This window comes from Anomaloglossus baeobatrachus, chromosome 5 (assembly GCF_048569485.1).
Source record: "Anomaloglossus baeobatrachus isolate aAnoBae1 chromosome 5, aAnoBae1.hap1, whole genome shotgun sequence".
In the NCBI taxonomy this organism is placed as follows: domain Eukaryota; kingdom Metazoa; phylum Chordata; class Amphibia; order Anura; family Aromobatidae; genus Anomaloglossus; species Anomaloglossus baeobatrachus.
In genome coordinates, this window is record NC_134357.1 from 122,936,097 (window position 1) to 122,963,083 (window position 26,987).

General features: G+C 48.8%; 1 protein-coding gene across 1 annotated transcript in view; it reads left to right on the plus strand.

Moving 5' to 3' along the window:
- The window catches only part of LOC142310954 (cGMP-dependent protein kinase 2-like), a 321,185-nt gene that overhangs the window by 173,242 nt on the left and 120,956 nt on the right, over positions 1–26,987 (plus strand). The window contains exons 9-10 of the mRNA XM_075348830.1: positions 14,160–14,228; positions 16,254–16,355. Coding sequence (XP_075204945.1) covers positions 14,160–14,228; positions 16,254–16,355 — 171 coding nt within the window. The remainder of the gene's footprint in view (positions 1–14,159; positions 14,229–16,253; positions 16,356–26,987) is intronic.

Consider the following 26,987-nt stretch of genomic DNA (forward strand, 5'->3'; position numbering starts at 1 on the left):
CCAGTCAAGAGTGGCAGGACGCCCAGGACCAAGCGCCGGCTGTCCGCCTTGTCAAGACTCTGGTGGAACAAGGCGTCATGGGAATGGACCCTAGCGCTCCAGCCGAAGCCCAACGCTTGTGGAAGGAACGGAAACGGCTTTACCTACACCAAGGGAGGCTGTACCGTGAGCTGATCAACCCGAAGACCCATGAGAAAATATGCCAGTTGATCGTTCCTCAGGCTGATGTCGCTACTGTACTGCGGGCATACCATGATGGTGCTGGCCACTTCGGGTGGAAGAAGCTGGAGATGCTGTTGAGGGAGCGGTTCTATTGGAGTGGGATGCGTGAATCGGTGGAAGCCTGGTGCCGAGAGTGCGGTCCTTGTACGCTGAGGAGAAAGGACGAGACTAGCCAGAGGGCACCGTTACATCCCATCGTCACCCATCAGCCGCTGGAACTGGTCGCCCTAGACCATGTTAAGCTCACCCCTAGCCGAAGTGGGTACACCTACGCATTGACCATGGTAGACCACTACTCAAGATTTATGGTGGTAGTCCCCGTCAAGGACCTGACTGGTCGAACTGCTGCTCGTGCGTTCCAGGCTTATTTCTGCCGACCTCATGGGTACCCCGAGAAGGTGCTGACTGACCAAGGCCCGGCTTTTGAAGCAGAGGTGTTTCATGAATTCTGCCAGTTGTACGGCTGCAAGAAGATCCGGACCACTCCGTACCACGCCCAAACCAACGGCATGTGCGAGAAAATGAATCACTTGGTCCTGGGGCTCCTCAAGACGCTACCGCTGGAAGAACGGAACATGTGGCCGGAAAAGTTACCCGACTTGGTCGACATGTACAATAATATCCCAACCAGCTCGACAAAGTGCACCCCAGCGTATCTGATGAGGGCTCGGCCTGGCCGCCTGCCGGTGGATCTGGAGATGGGGTTGGAAGCTCCGGAAGCACTCCCTTCGACGGCAGAGTGGGAGAGTCGGAGGAGGGCCCAGTACCGGCAAATCCAGGAGTATGTAGAGAAAAACCTCAGTCGAAGTCGAGAACAGCAAGAGCACCGGTTCAACCAGAAGGCGCCTGCAAGTCCTTTCCAGCCAGGAGATGTGGTGCTGAAACGGAAGAGAAAAGCCCACAAACTGGATGACCAGTGGGAGCAAGTCCCTTACGTCGTACAACCCACCGAGTGGGACAATGGGAAAACCTACCAGATCAGTCGTGACCAAGGGGGCACCCTGGCCACAGTTTCTCGGGACCATCTAAAAAAATGCCCCCCAGTATTGAAAGCCGAAGCTGAAGTACCAGTTTCTCCACCAGTGGAAAAGGCAGCAGAGGTAATCCACACTGTAATGGGTGACTTCCCAGCAAACTGGCCTACACAGAACGGCGCGGTGATACTTCCAGTGATACTGTTCCCACAACCCGTGGATGAAGAAGTAGTGGAAGCGGTTAACCGTGAGCCAGAACCCGTGCCAGTGCCCAGGGATGAACCTGTACCCAGCCCCCCTGCACCTCCGCCTGCTCCACACTATAGCCGGGAGGAGGAACCGATTGTTCCCTCTACCCCACTGTCTAGTACCACTGACACCGGGCCCCGAAGGTCCACCCGTTCCAACCTAGGTAGACCCCCACTTAGGTACAGGGAGACCGTTCTATGAATGAAAGGGGTCCGCAAATGTAAAAGAGTGTTGTGTATTTGTTTGAAAAAGTTGAAAGTTTGAAATGATGAAAATGAAAATGAGCGAGTACTTCACCTGATTCACCGTGTGATTTGCAACCGGCTGGAGCCGGCACCGTTGTCCCCGTGGGGACCGTTAAAGTTTAATTTGCATGGGAACTATCCATGGACAAGCCCGTGAACTCTGCAGGGCAACCACAAACGTTAAGTGGCTTGTAAATATGTTGGGTACCGTTACCGTTTCCGCAATACCGCCTCCGGAGAGGCAGGTTGGAGGGAGGGCCCTGAGCAGAGCAGGCCAGGGCCCAGCCACCAAAGGAACCGGTGGCAACCCTCTGGAGGGGAAGGACAGATCCCGCTCGGGTGACTTGTGCTGGACTGTGGGTCAAGGGGTGCTGCCTGGGTTTTAGGGGCAGCATCAGGGCCAGGTTGCTTGGGTGGGAGAGAGCGGAAACCGTGACCGTATACCGTTGCAACGTTTAAGAAAATGTGCCTCCCGTTTGGGAAGAGTTTTTGATTAAAAATGTTATTGATGTTTGATTAACCCTTGTTATCCCCTTTTGCAGAAAAATAAAACCGGTGTAGGACGGCAGCCCGCGGACGGTCTGCATTTTGCTAAGGGGGAATGTGTCGCCCTGGGCAAGCCAGGGGACACAGGTCACAACACCACCACACCCCACACTCCAGGTAGGCACACCTGCTAACCAGAAATCCTTGTTGCCTTCCTCCAGAGGTTGATGATGCACACCAGGGGGTGGGCCAGGCGGTTGGCTCCGCCCACCAAGGAGCTCACAACTCTGGAGGCAGGAAGAAACCAGGCAGTTGAGTCCAGGAGGAGGAAGTGGAAGGAGATAGCTCAGGGAGGAGCAGGAGTGAGGAGCTAAAGTGGAGGAGTTAAGAAAGTGAAAGTGAGAGTAGAAAAGGAGGAAGAAGCAAGTAAAGTGACAGAAGGAAAGAAAGCCTGAGAGCCCAGCTTTGTGTAGGGCCAGAACAGCAAGGTCAGCGACGGCGGTGACTGTTTGGAGGGGGACAGTTTGGAAGTTCCTGGAAGGACCCCGTTGGCTGTGTGCCCGGTGGTCTGGAGCAGTGTTCCGAAGGACAGTCAGCACCAGGGCAGGGGCCTCTCGGACCCCGGCAAGGCTAGGAGTCGCCAAATTTGCCAAATCCGTCAGTGACGGGGACGCAGATCCCCCAACAGCCAAGTCCCGATTGACGGCAACAGCCCGACCATTACCGGGGAGACACCGCCACCGCCAGGGCACAAGTTTCCCCAGGGCCAGCGCCTGCGGGCAAAGTGTAGAGCTCCTCCGGCCCAGATTGCAGCCGGGGAGCGGGTAACCGGAGGGAATCCACCGCTACCATCAGTCAACACAGGTGCAAGGAAGAGAAACGTCACCGTTACCTACCGGGAGTGCAGGTGCAGCCGTCTGTGGGACCGTCCTACCAGCCGTTGGTTTACCGTACAGACTGTGTCCGTGTGTCAGGCTGAGTGAGTACCATAGTGCCGCAAGGCACAGCGCTGCCCCCGCGTCCCTGCGCCCTCCAGGCCCTACACTTCACATCTCATCACCGGGCCCCGGGATCACCAACCCCTACCCACGGAGGGGCAACACAACACCTGGCTGCTCCGCATCACCATCCCCGGGACCCCCACACTGAGCAGCGGTGGTGCAATCACCACAACCGTGGGTGGCGTCACGAACTATAACAATCCCCACACCCAACAAACACCCCCCTTTCACTCACGGGCGAGGAGTGTCGCTCGAGACACCCCGGGATCCGGCCCACGGCTCGAGCCACCAGGAGCAACTGCTGGACCCGAGCAGAAGGGGTGAGCGCGGTGTGCTGACACCCTCCTCCCCGCCCGCGACATTACAAAAGCCGGTGGCGGTTTTCCTGCAGAACGCCGTATTGTGCCGCAGAGCAAAAATCCGGATGTGTGAAAGCACCCTTAGGGGATGAATATCTCTCCATGTTTGTATGCTTGGCATGGCTTGTCTAGCTATTTATAAATGGTCTTAGAATGAAATGTGTTCTTTAAGTATGACAGCATCTGGAAATGCTAATTGGTTTCTATTTACAAGGCCAAACTGGCTTAATATTGAAAATCTTGATCAGGGGCGTAACGACCGCGGTCGCAGCGGTCGCCATCGCGACCGGGCCCGGGCAGTTTGGGGCCCGCGGGGACCCGACAGATCAGCAGTGAGAAAGAAGCTGCGCTGATCTGTCACAGTGCACGCGCCCACTATATGACCCGCTGCCGCCCCCGACACCGGGCCCTCCTGCCCGATGTCAGCGGCGGCACCGGGGCCCCCCTCCCCCGTCACCGCGCACAGTAATAATGAAGCATAGAGCGGCCAGCGCCGCTCTGCATCATCATACTCCCCCTGTGCCTGCGCGGTGACGTCACTCCTGTGCGACTGCTGTGCTGAGTGCACAGAGCGCAGGGAGGGAGGACGCCGACCGGAGCACCGGGAGAGAGAGGAGGACGAGCAGCAGTGGAAGGAGGAGAGCAGGGAGTACAGCAGCAGTGGAACAAGGAGACGTCAGGACAGAGCAGCAGTGGAAGGAGAAGATCGGTGAGTACTTGTTTTTTTTTTTTTTTATATATATAAAGTGAGTACACGGTGGTCAGAGGCCTGGGGTGGGGAGGCTGCATGATACTGTACATGGAGGCCTGGGGTGGGGAGGCTGTATGATACTGTACATGGAGGCCTGGGGTGGGGAGGCTGCATGATACTGTACATGGAGCCTCCATGTACAGTATCATGCAGCCTCCCCACCCCAGGCCTCCATGTACAGTATCATGCAGCCTCCCCACCCCAGGCCTCCATGTACAGTATCATGCAGCCTCCCCACCCCAGGCCTCCATGTACAGTATCATGCAGCCTCCCCACCCCAGGCCTCCATGTACAGTATCATGCAGCCTCCCCAACCCAGGCCTCCATGATGGAGGCCTGGGTTGGGGAGGCTGCATGATACTGTACATGGAGGCCTGGGGTGGGGAGGCTGCATGATACTGTACATGGAGAACTGGGGTGGGGAGGCTGCATGATACTGTACATGGAGGCCTGGGGTGGGGAGGCTGTATGATACTGTACATGGAGGCCTGGGGTGGGGAGGCTGCATGATACTGTACATGGAGGCCTGGGGTGGGGAGGCTGCATGATACTGTACATGGAGGCCTGGGGTGGGGAGGCTGTATGATACTGTACATGGAGGCCTGGGGTGGGGAGGCTGCATGATACTGTACATGGAGGCCTGGGGTGGGGAGGCTGCATGATACTGTACATGGAGGCCTGGGGTGGGGAGGCTGCATGATACTGTACATGGAGGCCTGGGGTGGGGAGGCTGTATGATACTGTACATGGAGGCCTGGGGTGGGGAGGCTGCATGATACTGTACATGGAGGCCTGGAGTGGGGAGGCTGCATGATACTGTACATGGAGGCCTGGGGTGGGGAGGCTGTATGATACTGTACATGGAGGCCTGGGGTGGGGAGGCTGCATGATACTGTAGATGGAGGCCTGGGGTGGGGAGGCTGCATGATACTGTACATGGAGGCCTGGGGTGGGGAGGCTGCATGATACTGTACATGGAGGCCTGGGGAGACTGCATTATACTGTACATGGAGGCCTGGGGAGGCTGGCAGCATTATTATAGATGGAGGCCTGGGGAGGCTGGCAGCATTATTATACATGAGCCCTGGGGAGGCTGGCAGCATTATTATACATGAGGCCTGGGGAGGCTGGCTGCATTATTATACATGAGGCCTGGGGAGGCTGGCTGCATTATTATACATGGAGGCCTGGGGAGGCTGGCTGCATTATTATACATGGAGGCCTGGGGAGGCTGGCTGCATTATTATACATGGAGGCCTGGGGAGGCTGGCTGCATTATTATACATGGAGGCCTGGGGAGGCTGGCTGCATTATTATACATGAGGCCTGGGGAGGCTGGCTGCATTATTATACATGGAGGCCTGGGGAGGCTGGCTGCATTATTATACATGGAGGCCTGGGGAGGCTGGCTGCATTATTATACATGGAGGTCTGGGGAGGCTGGCTGCATTATTATACATGGAGGTCTGGGGAGGCTGGCTGCATTATTATACATGGAGGCCTGGGGAGGCTGGCTGCATTATTATACATGGAGGCCTGGGGAGGCTGGCTGCATTATTATACATGGAGGCCTGGGGAGGCTGGCTGCATTATTATACATGAGGCCTGGGGAGGCTGGCTGCATTATTATACATGGAGGTCTGGGGAGGCTGGCTGCATTATTATACATGGAGGCCTGGGGAGGCTGGCTGCATTATTATACATGGAGGCCTGGGGAGGCTGGCTGCATTATTATACATGGAGGCCTGGGGAGGCTGGCTGCATTATTATACATGGAGGCCTGGGGAGGCTGGCTGCTATATTATACATGGAGGCCTGGGAGGCTGGCTGCTATATTATACATGGAGGCCTGTAGAGGTTGGCTGCATTATTATATATGGAGGCCTGGTGAGGCTGCATAATAAACATGAAGGACACCTTATACATTGAATATAGAGGTGTAATATACATAGAGGTCTATGAGGCTGCATTATACTGGAGGTCTATAGGGCTGCATTAAAATGGAGGTCGGGGGGGGCTGTATAATACAAAATGAAGGGACACCTTATACATGGAATATAGGGGTGAATTATACATGGAGGAGTATGGGGCTGCATAATACCATCTGAAGTTTTATGGGGTTGTGTTATAATACATATAGGACTATGGGGGCTGCATTATAATATATGGAGGACTATGGAGGCTACCTTATACATGGACTATGGAAGTGCATTATAAAACATGGAGGACTATGTGGTGCAGTATAATATATGGAGAACTATGGGGTGAATTTTAATACATGGAGAACTATGGGAAATGCATTATAATTGAAGGGCTACTTTATACATGGAGGATTATGGGGGTGCATTATAATATATGGAGGGCTATGTATCTGCATTCTAATATATGAAGGGTTATGTGAGACCCTTTATACAATTATTTGGAAGGCTATGTGGGGGCTGTTATAGTATTTTGAGAACTTTATACAGGGGGGACAAAGATACAAGTATGGGATGGAAATGTTTTGTGCTGAGGGAAAAAGGCTCTTTCCCTCAGCAGCCAACTTTCCCATGCTCTGCTATACATCTCTCAGCACCCAGCTTTCCCATGTTCTGATATACATCTCTCAGCACCCAGCTTTCCCATGTTCTGATATACATCTCTCAGCACCCAGCTTTCTCATGCTCTGATATGGGAAAGCTGGGTGCTGAGGACAAGATAAATATCAGAACATAGGAAAGCTGGGTGCTGATAGAGGGATTTCAGGGTGCTGTGGGTGAGAGCCAAGTGTCAGCGTCATTATCCTGTACCCCGAGTGTCAGTGTCATTATCCCTTACCCCATACCTCCCAACCGTCCCGGATACAGCGGGACTTTCACGCTTTACGTTGTTTGTCCCGTTGCCACGATTGGGACGGCCGGCTCCCGGGCTCCGCCCACCCACTCTCTCTCCGCCTCCCTGCTTTTCCCTCCTACCATCCCAGTAGACGTGGCATAACAGAGAGGAGCGCTGCCTGTGCTGCTGCTGGTACAGTAAAATCTCCCCAGCGCTGATTTCCCTCCCTCCCCCCCCCTCACCCCCGGCCGGAGCCTCTCTGTGCGGTCGGCCGGCCGCCTGTCTGTGCGGTCGGCCGGCCGCCTGTCTGTGCGGTCGGCCGGCCGCCTGTCTGTGCGGGCGCCCCCCGGCCGCCTGTCTGTGCGGGCGCCCCCCGGCCGCCTGTCTGTGCGGGCGCCCCCCTGCCGCCTGTCTGTGCGGGCGCCCCCCTGCTGCCTGTCTGTGCGGGCACCCCCCTGCCACCTGTCTGTGAAGGCGACCGGCCACCTCACTGTGTGGGCGACCGGCCGCCTCACTGTGGCTCCCTGCGTGTCCATGCTGGAGGCCCGCCGGCTGCCTGCGTGTCCATGCTGGAGGCCCGCCGGCTGCCTGCGTGTCCATGCTGGAGGCCCGCCGGCTGCCTGCGTGTCCATGCTGGAGGCCCGCCGGCTGCCTGCGTGTCCATGCTGGAGGCCCGCCGGCTGCCTGCGTGTCCATGCTGGAGGCCCGCCGGCTGCCTGCGTGTCCATGCTGGAGGCCCGCCGGCTGCCTGCGTGTCTATGCTGGAGGCCCGCCGGCTGCCTGCGTGTCCATGCTGGAGGCCCGCCGGCTGCCTGCGTGTCCATGCTGGAGGCCCGCCGGCTGCCTGCGTGTCCATGCTGGAGGCCCGCCGGCTGCCTGCGTGTCCATGCTGGAGGCCCGCCGGCTGCCTGCGTGTCCATGCTGGAGGCCCGCCGGCTGCCTGCGTGTCCATGCTGGAGGCCCGCCGGCTGCCTGCGTGTCCATGCTGGAGGCCCGCCGGCTGCCTGCGTGTCCATGCTGGAGGCCCGCCGGCTGCCTGCGTGTCCATGCTGGAGGCCCGCCGGCTGCCTGCGTGTCCATGCTGGAGGCCCGCCGGCTGCCTGCGTGTCCATGCTGGAGGCCCGCCGGCTGCCTGCGTGTCCATGCTGGAGGCCCGCCGGCTGCCTGCGTGTCCATGCTGGAGGCCCGCCGGCTGCCTGCGTGTCCATGCTGGAGGCCCGCCGGCTGCCTGCGAGTCCATGCTGGAGGCCCGCCGGCTGCCTGCGTGTCCATGCTGAATGGGTGTGGATGGGGAGTGGATATGGGCGTGACTGTGAAATGGGTGTGGTTAGGGGGCGTGGCCTAAAAACTTGTCCTTCTTTTCCTTCTTTAAAAGTTGGGAGGTATGCCTTACCCCAAGTGTCTGTGTATGTGGAGGGGGGGCCCAGGTCTAAACTTTGCACCGGGGCCCATCCAACTCTAGTTACGCCACTGATCTTGATTATGGTATACACACAATTAATATGGACGGACTTAAGATGTTGATATAGATATATCAACCACAATGTCTATTATACAGTATATTTCTTTCTGATCCTTTTATAACAGCAGGGCAGAATAAATCTTGTTTTGGGTGTCATACAATATCTTCATTCTAGAACTCATCTGAACCCCTTTCACAGCCACATGAAGCAAAGGAGGTGGTGAAACATGCCCGAAATCTATGATGTCTATAGCAAATAATGACTCTTTAAAATCAGAATCATGACAACCAATCCTCCTGTTCTCTGCTGGTTAGCATCACCAGCTGCATTAAAGGCAGCTTACTTTCCAAAAAGTGAAGCTTCAATCATTAAGTAAATACTAACCAGTGAAAACCAAGGGTGTAACTAGAAAATGTTGCGCAGGACAGATAGAAAAGTTCAGTCTGGAGTCTGGACAGGAAGGGTGAATGGTGACAGCCTTTCTAGATCCTCAAGGTGGTGCCAGTGTAAACAGGGGCATAGGGGGACACTGTAGTCATGGTCAGTGTGTCATATGATCCCCTGGCCCTGCTACAGGCAGATTGAGGGCCCAGTGGACGTCTGGGGTTCGTTCACTTACTTGCTATCTGGGGATACTTCGTTTCCTTCTGTTCTGTTCAGGTTCAATCAAGGAGACAACACCAGGAGAATTTATTTTGTCAAACACAACATTACTGGTTCTTCGTCAGGGTTTCTCATACAGGTTAAGCCCGCTACACACGCTTCAATATATCTCACAATCCGTCGTTGGGGTCAAGTTGTAAGTGACGCACATCCGGCATCGTTTGTGAGGTATCTGCGTGTGACAGCTACATGCGATCAGGATTGAACGCAAAACCGTTGATCGCAAACACATCGTATCATTCTCTAGAATTGAGCGTTTTGTTGCACGAACCTAGTGAATTGTAACGTGTGACATCCCTCATACGATTTTGTTGTCTGATGCTATGTGCGCAGGTGTGCGCTCTGCACCGCAGCTTAAAAAAGGTCTGCTTCAGAGCGCAGCTGAAAAGCTGCGTTCTGAAGCGCCTCACAATGTCTGTCATTCAGTAATCTCTGTCAGTCCGTCACTATCTCTGTCCCTCACTCTCAGTCCATGTCAGTCTATCCCCCTCTCTCATATACTCACCGATCCCCGTTCCCCGGCGCTGCACGGCATTCACACTGCTCCGGCGGCTTTTACTGTTTTGAAAAAGCCAGCCGCCCATTAAACAATTTCGTATTCCCTGCTTTCCCCGCCCACCAGCGCCTATGATTGGTTACAGTGAGACACGCCCCCACTCTGAGTGACAGGTGTCACACTGCACCCAATCACAGCAGCCGGTGGGCGTGTCTATACTGTGTAGTGAAATAAATAATTAAATAATTAAAAAAAACGGCGTGCGGTTCCCCCCATTTTTAAAACCAGCCAGATAAAGCCATACGGCTGAAGGCTGGTATTCTCAGGATGGGGAGCTCCACGTTATGGGGAGCCCCCCACCCTAACAATATCAGCCAACAGCCGCCCAGAATTGCCGCATACATTAGATGCGACAGTTCTGGGACTGTACCCGGCTCTTCCCGATTTACCCTGGTGCGTTGGCAAATCGGGGTAATAAGGAGTTATTGGCAGCCCATAGCTGCCAATAAGTCCTAGATTAATCATGTCAGGCGTCTATGAGACACCCTCCATGATTAATCTGTAAGTTACAGTAAATAAACACACACACCCGAAAAAATCCTTTATTAGAAATAAAAACACACACATATACCCTGGTTCACCACTTTAATCAGCCCCAAAAAGCCCTCCTTGTCCGGCGTAATCCAGGATGATCCAGCGTCGCTTCCACCGCAGCTGCATGGAGGTGACCGGAGCCGCAGCAGACACAGCCGCTCCGGTCACCTCCATGCAGCAAATGAAGACAGCCGCGCGATCAGCTGCTGTCACTGAGGTTACCCGCGGCCACCGGTGGATGCAGCGCTACACAGTATAGACACGCCCACCGGCTGCTGTGATTGGGTGCAGTGTGACACCTGTCACTCAGAGTGGGGGCGTGTCTCACTGTAACCAATCATAGGCGCTGGTGGGCGGGGAAAGCAGGGAATACGAAATTGTTTAATGGGCGGCCTGCTTTTTCAAAACAGTAAAAGCCGCCGGAGCAGTGTGAATGCCGTTCAGCGCCGGGGATCGGGGATTGGTGAGTATATGAGAGAGGGCTGCTAACTTCAGTTACTCAGGAGATTAGCGGTCACCGGTGAGTCTTCACTGGTGACCGCTAATCAGGACGCGACACAGACAGAGCCGCAGCATCACAATGAAGTCGGGTGAAGTTCACCCGAGTTCATTCTGACAGTGCGGCTCTGTCTGTGTCTGCTGTCATCTGCCATTCAGCTCTGCTACATGGCTGTCTGTGTCTGCTGTTAGCGGCCATGTAGCAGAGCTGAATGGCAGATGACATAGTAAAAACGCATCCCACATTACACACGCTTGGCAAGTCAATAAATAAAAAAAAAAAAAAGGTGCTCAATGCATACGTCACAGAACACATGATCTAAAGGATCGCACACAAAATTGACCAATTTAACATAGACTACTAACGCTGGTGTGACAGCAAATGAACGACCAACGTGAAATCTCATAAGATCCCGTATGCAACCTGGGCGTGTCACATCGCAAATGCGATTGTACAACTAATTGCAACGTGTAAAGTGGGCTTTATAGTCTCTTCAAATCTTTCCTCTCTACTTCTTTCTTTATCTGTTTCTTTCAATCTGTCCTTTTTTTCTCTACACACTCCTGCACTGTATTATTATTTCTTCTACTGGCTACATTCTGTCACAGCAGACTGGGCCAACCCTGACCGATATCTAGGGTCCTAGGCCTGCTCTCTTCCTTGTTCTGAGGGTCCTGCGTACCCCTATGTCACCCAGCAGGCTACCAACAATGGACCTGCTCATAGGGGAACCGTTCTGACCACAGCACCACACACACCCTGCTCCTCAGGCAACCATCTTCTTCTCCCTGAACATTCCCTTAGTCCCAGGGACCTAGTTCCCAAACTCCTCCCAGGGGCTAAACTTTTCCTTAACCTCTTGCTGTGAAAAGCCAATGGGCTACCCGGCTATGGCACTCCACCATCACTGTTTATCTAACCTGCACCTTTCTAACTCTGTTACATCTTTTCTATCTATAAATCCTCTGTTGTCCTAACCATCACTGACCTAATGTTACTATCACCTTAGCCACCACTTCCTGTCTCCTGGCTCTATATGCTGCTGTGCCCCGGGCACTTTGTGTGGGCTAGAAGACTTGCAAACTCCTGCCCGGTGGAATCTGCTGGTGGGACTTGCAGTACCCACCCAGCCTAGGGTTACGCACCCTGTTCTGTGCGCTTGGTCCTGAGAGAGCTATGGTGGAGCTCTCACCCCTGTGACTGTATTCTCTCCACTTCTCACTTGTTCCCCGTCACTGACTGAATCACTGTGGGTGTGTGTCGCCTTCTTCCCCTCGACTAGCACCACCCCTGGGTTGCTGAACTAGTGGGCAGGAGTTCTCATACCTTGTGGTGGCCATCCCAGCACCCTACTCTAGCCCAGTCCCAGTGGGAGATCTACTAACTGTGTGTTGTGTGGATTGTGGTATTTACCGGCAATGACCTCCTTCGTACCCGGGATGAATACTGCACCTCTAGTGAGGTGCTGTACCCTGTGGCGACTAAAGCCTCAGGGGCGCCACATACAGTACAGACCATAAGTTTGGACACACCTTCTCATTCAAAGAGTTTTCTTTATTTTCATTACTCTGAAAATTGTAGATTAACATTGAAGGCATCAAAACTATGAATTAACACATGTGGAATTAAATACTTAACAAAACAGTGTGAAACAACTGAAAATATGTTTTATATTCTAGGTTCTTCAAAGTAGCCATCTTTTGCTTTGATTACTGCTTTGCACACGTTTGAATAGACTATTAGAATTTGTATTATGGCAAGAAAAATCAGCTAAGTAAGTAAAATGAGTGGCCATCATTCCGTTAAGAAATGAAGGTCAGTCAGTCCGAAAAATTGGGAAAACTTTGAAAGTGTCCCCAAGTGCAGTGGCAAAAACCATCAAACGCTACAAAGAAACTGGCTCACATGAGGATCGCCCCAGGAAAGTAAGACCAAGAGTCACTTCTGAGGATACGTTTATCCAAGTCACCAGCCTCAGAAATCGCAGGTTAACAGCAGCTCAGATTAGAGACCAGGTCAATGACACACAGAGTTCTAGCAGCAGACACATCTCTAGAACAACTGTTAAGAGGAGACTTGTGCAGCAGGCCTTCATGGTAAAATAGCCGCTAGGAAACCACTGCTAAGGACAGGCAACAAGCAGAAGAGACTTGTTTGGGCTAAACAACACAAGAAATGGACATTAGGCCAGTGGAAATCTTTGCTTTGGTCTGATGAGTCCAAATTTGAGATCTTTGGATCCAACCACTGTGTCTTTGTGTGACGCAGAAAAGGTGAACGGATGGACTCCACATGGCTGGTTCCCACCGTGAAGCATGGAGGAGGAGGTGTGATGGTGTGGGGGTGCTTTGCTGGTGACACTGTTGGGGATTTATTCAAAATTGAAGGCATACTGAACCAGCATGGCTACCACAGCATCTTGCAGTGGCATGCTATTCCATCCGGTTTGCGTTTAGTTGGACCATCATTTATTTTTCAACAGGACAATGACCCCAAACACACCTCCAGGCTATGTAAGGGCTATTTGACTAAGAAGGAGAGTGGTGGGGTACTACGCCAGATGACCTGGCTTCCACAGTCACCAGAGTTGAACCCAATTATCATGGTTTGGGGTGAGCTTGACCACAGAGTGAAGGCAAAAGGGCCAACAAGTGCTAAGCATCTCTGGGAACTCCTTCAAGACTGTTGGAAGACTATTTCCGGTGATTACCTCTTGAAGCTCATCAAGAGAATGCCAAGAGTGTGCAAAGCAGTAATCAAAGAAAAAGGTGGCTACGTTGAAGAACCTAGAATATAAGACATATTTTCAGTTGTTTTACACTTTTTTGTTAAGTATTTCATTCCATATGTGTTAATTCATAGTTTTGATGCCTTCAATGTGAATCAATTTTCATGAAAATAAAGAAAACTCGTTGAATGAGAAAGTGTGTCCAAACTTTTGGTCTGTACTGTATACTATAACTTTTATTCATAGAGTAAATCTATCCAGAATCAAAGTCTATTTACTGCAGACTCAGTACATTCAATTCACTACATAGGAGATAATAGAGATGAATAATGTTACAACAAAAAAAACAAAAAAAGGGTCTTCTCAATGAATCAAAGATGCCGGTTATTGTGATGTCAATACTTACAAAGCAATAATTCAAGGATAATATATGTATCACAGGGATACTGTGCTGTGCAGATAGACCTGAATAACTAGAGCAATGGAGATGTTGCTAAATCACATTTTCTCCATTACGTTCCTCTCACTTGATCAATAATCAGAGAATTGAAAGACATAAAACAGCGCTAATAAGATATCCAATGCCTGATTTCTCATTCTGTCCTTTTATTTAAGTGAGGATGTCCGCTCTGCCAACATCATAGCTGAAGAAGACGACACACAGTGCCTTGTCATTGACAGAGAGTAAGCATTTCTGTTTCTTATTTGCTCAGATTGCTGTTTTAGTACCATAAAATATTTAGTATTGTTCTTATGTCAAATTAAAGTGTTTTTTCATTTATTTTAAAGTAACAAACTTTTTAAAAGGGTTTTTTTTTTGTTTCTTTTTCACATACATTTTTGTCTGGCATTTGCAAATCCCATAGAGAAGCCTATGGAAATAACTCCCCAAAAACTTCAAATTCATATATATTGCATTTTTTTATATACTGTGTATATGTACAGTGTATACAGTGGGGTAAAAAAAGTATTGAAGACGTCACCAATGTTCAAAATTTGATACAATTTCAGTGATACCCAAGAAATAAATATATATACATTCTGAAAGCTTTTTCATTTTTTTAATTTAAAGAGTGAAATAAAGGCTTATTTTTTCAGTAATTACTGTAATTTGATTTTATGAAGTTTCCTTTCTGTGTACTTGTAATGATTTTTGCTAAGACTAAATGCCTAAACAATCAGTGTAAATTCTAATTCCGGCATCACACGGTACGATATATCGGGCGATATGTCGTCGGGGTCATGGATTCCGTGACGCACATCCGGCATCGTTAGAGATATCGAACCGTGTGACACGTCCGAACGACTGTGAACGAGCAAAAATGCTCACTTTATCGTTGCTCGTTGACACATCGTTCATTTTCAAAATATTGGTCCTCCTTCTGGGCTCCGGTTGTTCTTCGTTCCCGTGGCAGCACACATCTCTCCGTGTGACACCACAGGAACGATGAACACAGCTTACCTGCGTCCCGCCGGCAATGCGGAGGGAAAGAGGTGGGCGGGATGTTTACGTCCCGCTCATCTCCACCCCTCCACTTCTATTGGCCTGCTGCTGTGTGACGTCGCTGTGACGACGAACGTCCCTCCCCCTTCAGGAAGATGATGTTCGCTGCTCACAGCAACATCGCCCCGGAGGTAAGTACGTGTGACGGGGGTTAATGACTTTGTGCGCCACGGGCAACTACTTGCCCGTGATGCACAAACGATGGGGGCGAGAATGATCACTCGTGCAATCGCACGATAGATTATCTTGTGTGAAGCCCGCATTAAACCCAGGGGTTAGTAATAGATAGGCATCTAATTGCTCACCCATGTTGTAAATCTGCGGTAAGTGCTGTCCTGAAGGCCCCAACGCTGCGTTTTGCGTAGGGCTTCCTCGGGGGGCCTTCCTCCATGGCGAGGAAGCCCTACGCGAAACGCAGCGTTGGGGCCTTCAGGACAGCACTTACCGCAGATTTACAAAATGGGTGAGCAATTTTAATGTAACTTGGTGTTTTGGTTGGCTAAGTGTGCAGGGAAGTTCTTTTACTTATTCAAACTTGACCCTGCATGCCAGCGCTGTTTACTTATTGTTGATCTTGTCCTCCACCTAATGTTGGGGTCACTTCCCACCTCCGTAGGGTCGGACCGATGGATGCATGATATTAACACCGTAGGGGTTGTTTGATGTACATTAACACCCCTGCATTCAGTGTCACTTCTTATGCGGAGGTGGTGTGCTGATCCTGCAACAGATTGGTGTGTGGTTTTACTATTTGGAATTGTCTGACTACTTCAGGCACTGGCAATAGCTGGCAAGCACCTTACATTTAGTGGGACATGGTTGGCGCCTATAAATTCATTGTTTTGGTATGCCTTATACCTTATGCCCTCTAAATAACATCTATGCTCACAAATTACTGCACCTGTGGTAAAATTGCTGTTCCTTACCTTGCACTTTTTACCTTCCCCTCTTTGTATTGTGACTGATTTTATAATCTTGTATTTAATAAAATTGTATTTTTATATGGAATTTTGGAATATGACTCCATTGTTTTGGGATTATAATATCTATAAAGGTGCCATAGCCACAAGCTACAGCCAAAGGCTTTTCGCGGTTATAATTGTCTTTTCTTTAGAGATATAAAGCTAGTTTTTGATACTGAGCTCTACGTCAATAAAGCAAAATAGTTGTAGCTTAATTCATATTTATTCATTTTTCACAACTAGCACTTTCAATCAAATGGTGGGAACTTACCAGGAATTACAGACGTACCTGCGGGAATATGTGTTCCAGCTTGCTCTCAATGACCATGACAGGAGGAATGCCAGGTAAGGTTTTTGTACATTCTAGTTTTCTCTACGTTCTTATATGCCCAAATTTTCATTATTGTGGCTTTCTTTTATACTTTTCCATTTAATACGTTAGTCTATATTATGTTAGGTGTATTTCATTATCAAACATCTTGTGTAGATACAGATTTCCAATAAAATCACTGCATCGAAATGTGTGATAGATAAATATTCTATTCTCAGCAAATAAAGCATATTATGGTATCTTTGAAATGGAAACATTTTTACATGTTTTAGTGATTCCTCTTAGTTATTAAAATAGCACTAACATTCAGTCTGCATTCTTAATTCCTTCTTTTTTTTCATGATGTGCAGTTTTCAGACTGATCTAAGTTCCAGATTTTTTGCATTATGCAAGTATCTCTGTTAATATAGGCAGGTTATGAAGTCTGTGTGTTGGCAAGGTGCTTCTGTCTTCATTATTTTCTATCCTCCACTTATTTCCTTTTCTTGTGAATTCCTCCATTAGTTTTCTCTGCTTTTCCTGAAACTGTAAATGCTTTCTCCTCTTTCTCCACATTGTTGAGATCACTGCATAACTCCCTCCCTGTTGCTATCTCTAACACTGAATGGAGGGAGAGCAAAGTGAGCCCAACCAAGGAGCAGGAGCTCTGATGGAAACTGCAGCAGTAAAATAGTATTAAAGCCTATTTAGAAAGTAGATTATCTTTACATTAAGAAATAACAGTGAGAAGTCGTACTGACGTGCATTCTCTACGAAAGCCTCACAAGTGAATTGGGAACTGAGAGTTGCTGTGAATAGCCATAGAATTACACCTCGATCCGTATGGCCCTCACAGCTTTGCAAGGTGCTGCTGTCTTCATTATTTTCAATCCTCCACTTATTTCCTCTTTTTGTGAATTCCTCCTTTTGCTACAGTTAGTTTTCTCTGCCCTTCCTGAAACTATAAATGCTTTCTCCTCTTTCTCCACATTGTTGAGATCTCTGCACAACCCCCTTCCTTTTGCTATATCTATATCTCTAAAGGCCCAGTCACACACAACAACTTACCAGTGATCCCAACAACGATATGACCTGATTAGGATCGCTGGTAAGTCTCTACGTGCCGCCGGTGAGATGTCACACAGTCAGACCTTAGCAACAATCAGCGACCTGTATAACGATCTCGACGGGCGTTGGGACAGTGTTAGGAGGTCGTTGGTAGGCGTCAAACACAGCGATGTGTCCTACCCAGCAGGACATCACCGTTGAAGAAAATGGTCTAAACCGTTTGGCAACGACTAGCTATCTCTCAGCAGTGCCCTGATCGCTGGTAGGTGTCACACATAACGAGATCGCTGACGAGATAGTTGCTACATCACATAAACTGTGACTCAGCAAAAATCTCGTTAATGATCTCGTTGTGTGTGACGGGGCCTTAACACTGAAAGGAGGGAGAGCAAAGTGAGCCCAACCAAGGAGCAGGAGCTGTGATGGAAACTACAGCAGTAAAATAGTAGAACATTCTTAATAAAGTTTACTTTGAAAGTAGATTATCTTTACATTAAAAAAGTAAAAGTGAAGAATCTTACCAATGTGACCTGAGTGGCCGTAGCGTTACACCTCGATCCATAAGGCCATCAAAGGGGAAGACAAGGTCTCCCAGGATTGTTCACTGGATTGTAATGGGATTCAGGAGTACAATGTGTCATTATATGTAACTGAGAAGTGTCCGTGCCTGCTTAAAACAAGTTAGATGTCCATGAAGCATTATGCCTATTATCTTATGTATATAATTTATCAAGTTGAAGTTCAGTAAAGAATCTGGTCCTGGCTTGCAGAGGCATATCACCCAGGTAACAGCCATGCAAAAGGTAGACACACCATTCCAGGACCCCCATTTTCAGGTAGTATGGCAGGGCATAGGCAACGAGTACCTCATCCATGGCTACCATCCCCGCAACAACAACAGTCAAAGAGTAGACCTTTAATCTGGTAACAGTCCATAGGACAGAAGCACAGTCAATATAGTGCCATAAGAATCATGGATTTGGGTCAGTCCACAGCTGGGGGTGTAGGACATGATATCTGTTGCCCCTGTCAGCCCCATTCTCCTCTTGGGTTGGTCCACGGGTCATCCAGACTCTAGTTATGCAAGATGAGCAAGAAAGAGTTTACCTCTACAAGTAAACAAGGTAGTTTTCACATCCAGGGACTAGCAGAGATCTTAATTGATAGGCAAAGTAATGTACTGTATATTAGGAAATTATATGATTTTTTTCAGTGTACAATAGACAAGCTTCAATCAAATTGTGTTTCCTACATGTTTATTTTGAGGTTGTTTTCCAATAATACCTGTTGAAAAGTGTGGTGCTGTTTTAGAAAGAAGGCCTCCCTGTTTTTGTAATCCTGAAAAAACTTTTACTATCTAATTAAGCAATAAAAAGTGGAATTAATAAACAATTCTCTCAATTAGTTGTGTTAACTAATGAGACATAACCTGAGTTCCATTAGACAAATACATCCGTGGTACAGCGGTACAATGACATAAGCTGACAAGCCCCGCAACAATGCAACATCTGAGACATTTTTGTATTTATAGGTTGACTGACAAGGCGTTTTCAAGGCCCGTTTAGACAGATCTACAACACTTCTGTGTGCACTGAACAATTGTTAATATAATTGTTCTGTTCATATCATTGTTCTTTCCAGCACAACACCTGGTTACACAGGACAACATCTTATCAGGAATGATCATTTATAAGCAAGTATAAAAAATCACTCCCTCTGAAAACAAGCATGTTTCTTGTTCGTCGGGTGATTTGCGACCTGTTTTTAGGCCTTCCGATAATCTGAAACAAGCATTCCTAGGAATGCTTGTTACCAATTATAGACCAGTGTAATGAGTCTTAAGGGTGCTTTACACGCTGCGACATCGCTAACGATATATCGTCGGGGTCACGTCGTTAGTGACGCACATTCGGCGCCGTTAGCAACATTGCAGCATGTGATACCGAGGAGATCGCAAAAACGTCAAAAATCGTTGATCGTTGACACGTCGCTCCTTTTCATACCATTGGTGGTGCATACCGCTGGTTGTTCATCGTTCCTGCGGCGTTACACATCGCTATGTGTGACACCAAAGGAGCGACGAACATCTCCTTACCTGCGTCCACTGGCAATGAGGAAGGAAGGAGGTGGGCGGCATGTTCCAGCTGCTCATCTCCGCCCCTCCTCTGCTATTGGGTGGCCGCTTAGTAACGCCGCAGTGACGTCGTTAAGACGCCGAACGCACCTTTCCCTTGAAGGAGGGATTGTTCGGCAGTCACAGCGACATCGCTGAAAAGGTACCGTATTTTTCGGACTATTAGACGCGCCCGACCATAAGACGCACCCTGGGTTTAGAGGAGGAAAATAGGAAAATAAAATTTTAAGCAAAAAATGTGGTCATGACACACTGTTATGGGGCGAGGATCTGCTGCTGACACTATTGTGGGGGTAATGTCCCCAAATTCTCTACTAAGGTATCCCAGCCTGGTAATGATCCTCCTGCCTTGTATCTATCTATCTATCTATCTATCATCCTGCTATATACTGCCATCCATCCTGCTATATACCCCCAACCTGCTATATACTGCCATCCATCCTGCTATATACCCCCAACCTGCTATATACTGCCATCCATCCTGCTATATACCCCCAACCTGCTATATACTGCCATCCATCCTGCTATATACCCCCAACCTGCTATATACTGCCATCCATCCTGCTATATACCCCCAACCTGCTATATATCCTGTATCACACAAAAAAAATAAACGTTTATACTCACTTTTCTCGCTCCATGCAGCATTGCTCCTCCCCCTGTCTGTGGCGGCAGCAGCGCCGCTGATCTGTGGAGCCATCACCGGTCATCTGCAGCATCGCTCGTCGTCCTGTCTGCCGGTCAGCTGACCTGCGTGACTAGCGGCACGCACAGCGATGACGTCATCGCTGTGCTCACTGCTTTCTACACAGATCAGCTGACCGGCAAACTGGAGGACATCGCGGTGCTGCACGGAAGTGGCCGATGAGTGTACCGTACTTATTCACTGCTGCCCGCGCTGAAAATGATGCGCGGGGGGCAGTGAATACAGCTGCACATGATCACTCCAGGCTGTAGTTGCCAGAGGTGATCACGGCCGGCTGTTAATTATGCGCGCAACCCCCGCACATCATCCCGCCCACCTGTAAGTGCCGACTTCAGTGCTGAGGGATGATGGTTGGGAGGACGGGCGTGCATATGTAATGAGCGGGCCCACGTGGTCACGGCAGGTGCTGCTACAGCCTGCTCTTGCTGCCGATGACCCGCTCCACCGCAGCACCCTCTTTCCCGGCCGTAGCCCTATATTCAGACAATAAGACGCACCCCCCACTTTCCCCCAACATTTGGGGGGAAAAAAGTGCGTCTTATAGTCCGAAAAATATGGTATGTGCGTGTGACGCTGCTGTAGCGATAATGTTTGCTACGGCAGCAATCACCAAATGTCGCATGAACGACGGGGGCGGGTGCTATCGCTAGCAATGTTGCAGCATGTAAAGCACCCTTTAGTAGATGTTAGGTGTTTATTAATATGAGAAAACACAATGAAATATGTACCACAGGTAAGATGATGTGGAGCTTCTTTCTGTTTTGTAAAAGGTTTCACCAAAGAGTCATTAAAGGGAGCTTGTCAGTAGAATCAACCCTCCTGAGCTATCTATATGGGCATTGTAGGTCATAAGAAGCTGAATAAAATTACATCTTGATATCTGCGATCCAATGTCTTATTCCATTAAAATCTACATTTTTCTTAATATGCAAATGAGCTGTGTAAGAGCTATGGGCTGGACACTGATCTCCCTGAAAATCTGTCTTCGATGCACATTTTAATTGAAAGGTGGTGTTATCAGTGTGAGACATGTAATGACTGACAGCTTTATTTTCTATTTTACATATCTTACACTTGCAACACCCACTTTCATTTAAAATTAACTTTGGAGGCAGATTCGGTGGGAGATCAGTATCCTGCCTGTAGATCTTAACAGCTCATTTACATTTAAGAAAAATGTGGATTTCCCTAGAATAAGACTTCGGATAACACATATAAAGGTATCATTTTTATAACTTTCTATGACCTACATGCCCCTATAGATGACTTAAGAGGATTAATCCTACTAACAGATTTCCTTTAACCATAAGGCATTAGTGAAAATGACTGACAAGATTCACATGTATAAATTGATTTCATACAATAATCTAATTAAGTAATGACACCTCAACTAAAATTATTTGTAAAATTTCTTAACCTTTCTTTTATATAAGCAATATTTCATCTTGACTTAAACAGATGAAAGTGATCCAATTTGAAGAAAAAAAAAAAAAGAGTATGGCCAGATGGAGAGATACTATCAAGGACACGATGTCTTCTGATGAAGTTTGTAAATTAATTGTTAACTGGTCATTTGGCTTTGCCAGGCAAAAGCTATTTCACAAGCAAAACAACATGGTATCGGTAAATTTAATACCTCGGTAGCTCCTAGTCTGTCTACACCTGTTGTAACAAACTGACCTTGTAAAATGTTTTTCTTTTAATTTATTATAATTAATTAATTAAATAATGGAAAAATATTTCAGACATATGTTATGTAGGAAGAATGGGTATACTATAAATGTAAATACCTGGGACTGTTTCCTTGGGTAAGAGCAAGCTTCAACAAGAATTCCATAGAACTGTCTACCAGTGTCTCACTGTTTTACGTTTTCTTTATCTATTCCTTTCAACTATGGAGAATTTTTCAATTGTTTGAGGATGTCTTTCATACACAGTCCATTTTAAATTTTCCTAAAACATCTCAATAGGATTTAGATCTGGATTTGATTTGAGCATTCAAGAACAATGTAATGCTGAAAGGTCATTGTCATGTCATGTTGAAAGGTCTACTTTCATCTGAGATTCAGTTAGACTTGACGTTATGAAAAAAAGCCTTTCTTAGAAATACTATAAGAAAGTTGACATAGATCTTAACAGAGAAGAAATTTGGTTCCAAATTGCTTTGCTAAATTTTCTTATTGTTCCTTTAAGAACAAAAGTTGGGGTTTACATTTAAAAGAATTGGTATATGGTCCCCACGCCAGTGTCCAAGCAGTTCAATTTACATGTCGAATACCAAAAGGATGTCTTATGTTACATATTTACTTTGTAAGCGTGTCTTTGGTAAACTGTTGAAATATCAATGACTACTAAGTACTGTATTTGCATCTTAGAAAAACAGAGGTGTAGCATCCGTTAAATGTAGAGTTGGAAGTTAAGTTCGGTGGGTTCAACTGGACTTTAGATAAAGTTTGATTTGGGACTTGGACTTGACCTGAACCCCAATGGAAGTCACTGATTGGGCAGTTCAGCTCTCTGCCAGCAATAAACAGATCACTTCTAGGGCCAAGGGGTTGGGATTTCCATTTTTTTTTTGGGGGTGGGGTGCACTACATTCGATAATACTGTTGTTACCCCCAGTGCAAGCTGTTGAAACACTGCAAGTGGCTCCCACTGGGTTGAGCACTGAGCGTACCTGAGCATAGCAATGCTCGCTCGAGTAATCAGCATACATAAAGCACTTGAACTTCGAACCCGAACTCTGTTTGTTTGATAAAGTCTGTGTTTGGTATGAACACCGAACTTCGGGGGTTCGCTCATCTGTAGTTAAATGTTTGACGTGTTTTGTGGCATTCATTTAATACAACTAACAATCATAGTTTTCTGTTTCAATATAAGTTCAAAGGGTGCCCATGCCAAAAAAACATTGTAAATGTGCTATGGTAATGCACCAGCATGCGTCACAGGTCAAGAAAATGTCTGCTACATCTGTATACTGAGCTGTATACATATTTTTCTAATAGGAGTTTTGATCATACAAATATCAAATGTATGTCAAACAGATGCCCCGGACATAGTGTGAATACATCCTAATGTGAATACCCTACCTAACCCGAACATAGTGTGAATACAACCTAATGTGTATACCCTACCTAACCCGAACATAGTGTGAATACATCCTAATGTGTATACCCTACCTAACCCGAACATAGTGTGAATACATCTTAATGTGTATACCCTACGTAACCTGAACATAGTGTGAATACATCCTAATGTGTATACCCTACCGAACTCGAATGTAGTGTGAATACATCCTAATGTGTATACCCTACCTAACCCGAACATGGTGTGAACACATCCTTATGTGTATACCCTACCTAACCCGAACGTAGTGTGAATACATCATAATGTGTATACCCTACCTAACCCGAATATAGTGTGAATACATCATAATATGTATACCCTACCTAACCCAAAAATAGTGTGAATACATCCTAATGTGTATACCCTACCTAACCCAAACATGAAGTGAACACATCCTTATGTGTATACCCTACCTAACCCGAACGTAGTGTGAATACATCATAATGTGTATACCCTACCTAACCCGAATATAGTGTGAATACATCATAATATGTATACCCTACCTAACCCAAAAATAGTGTGAATACATCCTTACGTGTATACCCTACCTAACCCGAACATAGTGTGAACACAACCTTATGTGTATACCCTACCTAACCCGAACATAGTGTGAATACATCATAATGTGTATACCCTACCTAACCTGAACATGAAGTGAACACATCCTTATGTGTATACCCTACATAACCTGAACATAGTGTGAATACATCCTAATGTGTATACCCTACCTAGCCCGAGCGTAGTAATACATCCTAATGTGTATACCCTACCTAACCCGAACATGGTGTGAACACATCCTTATGTGTATACCCTACCTAACCCGAACGTAGTGTGAATACATCATAATGTGTATACCCTACTTAACCCGAACATGGTGTGAACACATCCTTATGTGGATACCCTACCTAACTCGAACATAGTGTGAACACAACCTTATGTGTATACCCTACCTAACCCGAACATAGTGTGAATACATCATAATTGTTACGGGGGGACCGGCAGATTAGGACCAGGGGGTATATATCCTAATCGCCAGTGGGGCCCACCGTGCTCCAGATGACAATGGAGCTGCTGGCACCTGAGGGTTAGGCGGAGACTATAGAGCTGGATGGCTCTGAGATAACCCAGGAACTCTGGGAACCGGTCACGCGTGTTGGGACACGTCAGACCGGACGACAACCCGATTAGCGTTTTGGTGCACCTAGCGCTACACCAACCACGTGTGCAGGAAACACGTCAGGCCGGGTGGTAACCAGGTAGCGTTGAACGGAATACCGCCACGAAAGCGCCCTGTCGGCCACGTGTGTAGGACACGTCAGGCCGAGCGGTCCTCCGATTAGCGTTTCTGGCCACCTCTCGACTGGCCACGTGTGTGTAGGACATGTCAGGCCAGATGGGTACACCAGTAGCGTTGACCGGGAAGCCGAGGGAAATAAGGAACACCCTGTTAACTCCACAGGGGTCTTGGAGTACGCTGTCCATGCGCGTAGGGGGCACAACCGGACAGGTGGCGCAGCAGGTGCGTTGTCCGTGTGCGTAGGGGGCACAATCGGACAGGTGGTGCAGCAGGTGCGTTGTCCGTGTGCATAGGGGGCACAATCAGACAGGTGGCGCAGCAGGTGCGTTGTCAGTGTGCGTAGGGGGCACAATCGGACAGGAAGCACAGCAGCCGCAGCCCAGTTAACGCCACTGGGCTGCTATAGCAAGACTGGAACGGCAGGAGGGAAGCACGGCGCCTGATCCTGATGTGCCAAGCCACGAATCTTGGCGTGACAGGAACCGTTTGCCTAACCCTACCTACCGCTTCCCAACATAGGCTTATGCTGCAATGAGGCTCTAACATGGAGGTGTGCTCTGACTGAGCAAATGTGAAGACTGCGCACCTCCATGTTGTCTCCAGCCCCTTTTATAACCTGGGTCCGCCCCAAACCCAGGGTGGAACCACCAAGGTCCAATAGCAGAGTGCCATGTCATCACTGACGTCACATGCGACCTATCTGGAACTGCCACGTCATTGATGACCTCATGGCAGCCACGCCCCAAACACTTCACCAGTCATCGTCTGACGACCAATACTGAGGTGCCAGATCATAGGGGCGGGCCTCTGTGAGCCAGTCCGGAGTTGCCACGTCATCAGGACACCTGACACCCTCTGCCCTATCAGGACCTGCCACCTCACGGACATGCTCAGTGAGGTCCTTACCGGACCTAGCCTCTCATGCACTAAGTGCCTGAGCATGCTCAGTAGCCTGAGCCACAGGCTTAGAAAGCAGACTATCAGTTTGAGCATGCTCAGTAGCCTGAACTGAGGACTTAGTCTCAGACATAACACAAACAGGCTGAGCATACTCACTAGGCAAAACACCGGGCTTAAACTCTGGCTGGGGTAAATCGGTGCACGCATGCACACTAGCCGCCTCTCCACACTTAGACGTGGTGGAAGGAACAGCCAACTGGACCACCCGAGGCACGGCCAAGAACGGCAGCCGGCGCCTGGGCGCAACAGGAACCGCAGCAGGCTGCTTGCGGCTATGGCGGCGCCGGTTCGTGACAGTACCCCCCCTCTAGCGGCCCTCCCACTCGAATGGTCTATAGTCGCCACAGATACCACTGAGCGACGGGCGGAAGATGGAGACATGCAGTGGGAGCTACAAGACTCGCTCCACCGCGTAATCACCCCAGACGACCAGTCGATATGTGGGGAATGTTGCTTCAACCAAGGAATACCCAGCAGAATATCATCTGCACCCTTAGGGAGAACCAGAAATGAAATGGTCTCTCTATGCCCAGATGACATGGCAAGGGTAATGGGCACTGTCCGCTGGTGAATTACCTTGGGCAACAAGGACCCATCCAATACACGGACTCTCACTGGCCTTGGCATTTGCACCAGTGGGATGGCATGCCGCCGGGCAAAAGATGAGGAGATGAAACTATCCCCAGCACCTGTGTCCACACTTGCCCTTGTGGACCATGTTGACCCCTTAAAGGAAATTGACGCGGGAAACGTCACCCTAATGGATGACGCAGAGTCCAGTCTACCTTCAGCTATGGTCACCAATCGCGGTCTCTTACCCTGACGCTTTGGGCAACGGTTGGCATAATGACCATACTGCCCACAAGCGAAACAGGAAATGCCCTTGTGACTCGAAGACCTAGCAACACCAACCCTAGCAATGTCCATAGGGACAGAGATGTCCTCTAAGGGAGGTGCAGTAGGAGAGACCACTACAGTGGCTGAACGACCCTCTGACCTGCGCTCCAGCTGACGTTCGGAGGTCCGCAGGTCAATGCGGGTAGCCAGAGACATGAGGCCCTCAAGGGTAGTTGGTACCTCACGCGACGCTAATGCGTCCTTCACGTGCGAGGCTAATCCCCTCCAGAACAGTGGAATGAGAGTCCTCTCTGACCACCCCAGTTCTGCAGCAAGTGTCCTGAAACTCACAGCATATTGACTTGAGGAGGTACGCCCCTGCTCCAAAGTCAGTAGCTGTAGGGCCGAGTCGTGAGTGACCTGAGGCCCCAGGAACACTTGTCGCAAGGACTCCAAAAACTCCTTAGAGTCCTGAACTACGGGGTCATTCCTCTCCCACAAAGGTGTAGCCCACTCCAGTGCTCTATCAGAGAGCAAGG